Source organism: Limulus polyphemus, unplaced genomic scaffold (genome assembly GCF_000517525.1).
Source record: "Limulus polyphemus unplaced genomic scaffold, Limulus_polyphemus-2.1.2 Scaffold459, whole genome shotgun sequence".
Taxonomy (NCBI): domain Eukaryota; kingdom Metazoa; phylum Arthropoda; class Merostomata; order Xiphosura; family Limulidae; genus Limulus; species Limulus polyphemus.
The window spans coordinates 464,568-469,453 of NW_013666069.1; the positions used below are offsets into that span (position 1 = coordinate 464,568).

The 4,886-nt window shown below is 33.4% G+C and overlaps 1 protein-coding gene across 2 annotated transcripts in view; it reads right to left on the reverse strand.

Moving 5' to 3' along the window:
- Window positions 1-780: 780 nt before the first annotated feature.
- LOC106458414 (glycine receptor subunit alpha-3-like) overlaps window positions 781-4,886 on the reverse strand; it is a 42,808-nt gene continuing 38,702 nt past the window's right edge. Inside the window, exon 8 of one of the 2 annotated variants that reach the window (XM_022384627.1) lies at window positions 781-2,001. In XM_022384627.1, the coding sequence (XP_022240335.1) occupies window positions 1,822-2,001 (180 nt within the window). In that variant the 3' untranslated portion in view covers window positions 781-1,821. The remainder of the gene's footprint in view (window positions 2,002-4,886) is intronic. The other variant, XM_022384628.1, reaches the window with a different exon arrangement.

Here is a 4,886-nt window from a genome sequence, read left to right on the forward strand (position 1 = left end):
AAAGGAAGATCTACTAAATCTACTAATTAAATTATAAATATATCAATTCATGTGAATATGACTGAAAAAAATTTCATTTTTTTCTGAAAAGGTGGTGTCTATTTACTTGTGACCACGCTGTTTACATGCAGTTTATAAGAGTTGAATTTTTCCTAGGGTGCTTGAATACATTTGAGATATATCGCGTATTGGGAATAAAAGAAAAGCAAGATTTGAACATGATGAGTAGTGGGAAAACCAATAGTTTGTAAGGAAAAACAACTTCTAGAAACTGTCTCGATATGTTTGTTTAAAATATATGTATATATTGCAGAAATATGTATAAAGATGAGAGACAATGAAAGAAAAAAATATATATATACATGAAAATATTATTTGTCAGTAACTGTCTTAATCTATGTAATTAATTAAGGATTTACATAAAAGCAATTTAACACACTGCAACTTTAAACGCCCCCCAGTGGCACAGCGGTATGTCTGCGGACTTACAACGCTAGGAACCGAGTTTCGATACCCGTGGTGGGCAGAGCACAGATAGCCCATTGTGTGTAGCTTTGTGTTTAATTGCAAACAAACAAGCAACTTTAAACGATTTATTAGTAAGATTCAAGATCATTTGTAAAATATACAAAAATAAAAACTGTAAATCGTTCCTTATTATATAAATTGTATTCACGAAAATTTATTGATGTCATTTCTAATTAAAATTAACATGCTTACGAAAGATTTACATACATAAATTTAGGTCTAAGTGAAATAAGTGTTTTATTATGTCTTCAGGTTTACGATATGCAAAGAAGCATTGAATATAATGTTTAATTATACCCAATTTTACTGTTTAATTACACAAACGTCATTAAGAATATATCATTCCCCAATGATGCTGGAAGCAAACCCCAAGAAACTAGGAAGTTTAAATAAATAGTTCTTAACGTTGACCGCCAGGTTAGCTCTTTAATATAAAAGTGTCTAAAAAATTGGAATTAGTTGAATGAATTTAATATCTACATATTCGTTAGTTCACAAATCTAAACACAAAAAAGGTATAAATTTTAACATTTGAAATTATTATATTGCACTAAGGAGGAGGAGCTAATGTGTCATTTATAATTTTGAATAAATAGTGTCATTGGTTAACCTGTATTCATTAGGCCTATATGAAATAAAGCAATAAAACAAGCCGAGTACTTCTTAGGTGAAATACAATGTCAAAGAGATCATAGGAACAAATTAGTAAAACACACAGACATACTCTTTTATTTATTTTTTTATTTTTTTCAAGGGTGTGAATAAATTTGAAGACTACATGATCTAAGAACTTCAAAGCACCGAGTTGTCGGATTTTAACTTTTTATAATAACATCCATATGAAGTTTACTTGAAATAAATATTAAAATTTCGTAATAAGAAGTTTTGTTTAAATGAGTTTTTAAGATCTAAACGACGAATAACAAATATGGTTAAAAAAAACATTACTTTTTCAATTTTTTTTTATGATTCTACACAACTAATTCAAAGATATATTATAAGTACAAGCGAATATTGAGCGTTACAAATTTGTGAAACACATTACACACAGCTAAGAATCTTCTAGAGATTCTTGTCAATAACGTTACATACTACGCTGTACATTTTGAAACTTCCTATAAATATAATTGTTTTGTGGAAACATTTTTTTTTTATGTTCATTAATGTAAACTTCCGATGCCCGATAAATCTGGAAATACATTAATAATCAAATCAGTGTTTTGGATATGAATTTTAAATTGGTTTCTAAAGTTGTCAGCTAAACACCAACCATGTTCTCAGCTTTCAATCCACTCACTCGTTTCCAAGATAGTACAGCCAATAAGCGAGATTGAAAATAAGAAACAGTGCAGGGAAAATGACACGACTCAGCTGATCGATTCGTTTAGCAAAGGATCCGTAAGAATAAGCCACGGATGCAGGGATCGCCTTTTCCACGTTGGTCTCCTCAAGCTTAGCCGTTGCCAAGGCAACCTAAATAAGAACAGGAACACACGAGAGTTACTTCTTCATCTTGAATCAGTAGAAATTGCCTGTGTCTAAATCTTTTTATTCAATTGACATTTAAATAAAACCAATGGTGAGTAAAAAAATATCACATAAACTATCATTATTACAATAAGAACCAGCCAACTGGCTAATTTTGCCATTTGCAAAAGAAAAGACAAACAAATACAACTTTGTTACAATAGTATTTGCGATTTTATTGATCTAAGTCAACATTTTACTACTGCGTTAGCGTAATTGTTACGAAGAAACAAGGGTAATTATAATATTCCCAGATTGACTTGAAAAAGCCCACGCAGTAGCACAGCGGTATGTCTGCGGACTTACAACACTAGAAACCGAGTTTCGATACCCGTGGTGGGCATAGTACAGACAGCTAGTCCATTGTGTAGCTTTGTGCATTACTACAAACAAACAAACATACTTGAGAAAAAATTAAAAGCTGTTAACGATATCTATCTATCTATTCTGTAAAGTTTTCATAATGCAATAAACTTTGTTTATATCTTATTTTTTAATTCGGAAACTTTAGCAGCTTTTTACATCAGTTCTATTAAATAATGCCCAATAAGCCGTTCCGCTAACATGTGCAATAAACATGTAAAATAAACGGACTGCGTGTTTACGATCTAAGTTAAAGTTTTACATCGTTGACTTTTATAGGATGTATTCATAAGGAGCCAGCGTCACTCAATGGTCAACGTGCAGGGCTGCGAATCAGAGACTCCATGATTCGCTCATTTACCGTTAACAAACAGTCGCGCTTTGGGGCTTTGGATACTTTATAAGACTGATTGTCAAATCCCATTATTAGATTAGGTACGCATAGCCCAGGAGTTGGCGGTGGGTAATGTTGATTAGTTGCTGTCTTTCTAGTCTATCACTTTGAAATTAGGGAACGGCTATCGCAGATAGCCCTCGCGTATCCTTGCGTGAAATTCGGCCAAACGAACAATAGATTAGTTTTAGAAAGTGCCCAGGACACCTATGGTAAAGGTCGATTAATTGGTAGACAAGATTTATGGTCTTTAAACATGATTGAGTCAAGTCACCCAAGTAATTAATAGTATAAGTGACATGTGTTCTTGAAAAGACGTCAGAGTTAGCTGTTTACGTAAAAGTTGAGGATTGTGCAAAGTTATAATGAAATGAAAGCTTTTATTATATTATGTTCTGTGCTGAATTTCGATCCTGCGACTCGCAGGTTACGAGTCAAGCTCCCTAACCACCAGGCCATATGAAAAAGAAAATAGGAGCTTGACGCACGTTTAAAATGTAGCTCCAATTTCTTCTTCCTCTTTCTAAGCTTAATTATGACTGTTTACCTGAAGATCGCGAGTAGAAAGTTTAGTAAGTATTTCAGTGGCAGGAAGCTACTTTTAACCGTTTAAAAACTTTATTCTTCATCAATACGTAAGTACGAGGTTGATTTATAAATTATCATTCCTCAACAACTTTCCACGAACCAGATGGAGTTCAGTTTCAGTTAATGAAAACCACAAAGTTCTATTTTCATTGAAACAAGCTTCTTTAATTTCCATAGTAATGCAAAAGTATGTATAATGTATAACATTATTTGTATGATATATAACCCTCTTCACACTGTTTATTGTATAGTAAATAACCTTCACTGTTTATTGTATAACTTATAACCTTCACATTGTTTCTTGTATGATATAGAACCCCTTCACACTGTTTATTATATAATATATAACCTCCTTCACACTGTTTATTGCATGATATACAACCCCTTCACACTGTTTATTGTACAATATATAATCCCCTTCACACTTTTTATTGTATAATATATAATACATTACACTGCTTATTAGACATTGTTTGTTTGTTTGTTTGTAATTAAGCACAAAGCTACACAATGGGCTATCTGTGCTCTGCCCACCACGGGTATCGAAACCCGGATTCTAGCGCTGTAAGTCCGCAGATATACCACTGTGCCACTGGGTGGCCTTATTAGACATAATAGATACTTTGTCACTACTGGTCTCAGTGAGAATCCCTGTGAAACAATGCTTAATTGAAATGAATATTTAATGATTTTAGCTTTTATCGTCTTATATTTCTATAAAGGAATCCGAAATATTTACAAAATATCATGCTTTTTTATACATAAATTTGCTTGGTGGATTAGCGGTAAGTATCAGGGCTTATTAGACTAAGATTTGGAGTTCCATCCTCACCGCAGGCAAAGTGCAGTAGTCCATTGAGTAGCTACACGTTAAAAGAAACAAACAAAAAGATAGTTTTATTCACACGCTGCTATTTGTACAACCTTTCCAATGGAAGGTAAAGTAGTTTTCATAGATGTATAACCCCCACCCAGTAGCACAACAGTGCGTCTCAAGACTTGTAACCGTGCATCAATATCCGTGGTGGGCACAGCACAAATAGCCCATTTGTAGCTCTGCACTTAACAACAAACAAACAAGTAAACAACTTCATAGATGTATAATATATCAAATGCCTAGACCTTAAGCAAAACTATTACTACATTTCCTTTCCTAGAAATATGAACCTTCCTATAGTTCCAGTTTACTGCCGTTACTCTCCAAAACTATTACTACATTTCCTAGAAGTATGAACCTTCCTATAGTTCCAGTTTACTACCGTTACTCCCCAAAACTATTACTACATTTCCTTTCCTAGAATATGAACCTTCCTATAGTTCCAGTTTACTGCCGTTACTCTCCAAAACTATTACTACATTTCCTTTCCTAGAAGTATGAACCTTCCTATAGTTCCAGTTTACTACCGTTACTCCCAAACTATTACTACATTTCCTTTCCTAGAAGTATGAACCTTCCTATAGTTCCAGTTTACTGCCGTTACTCCCC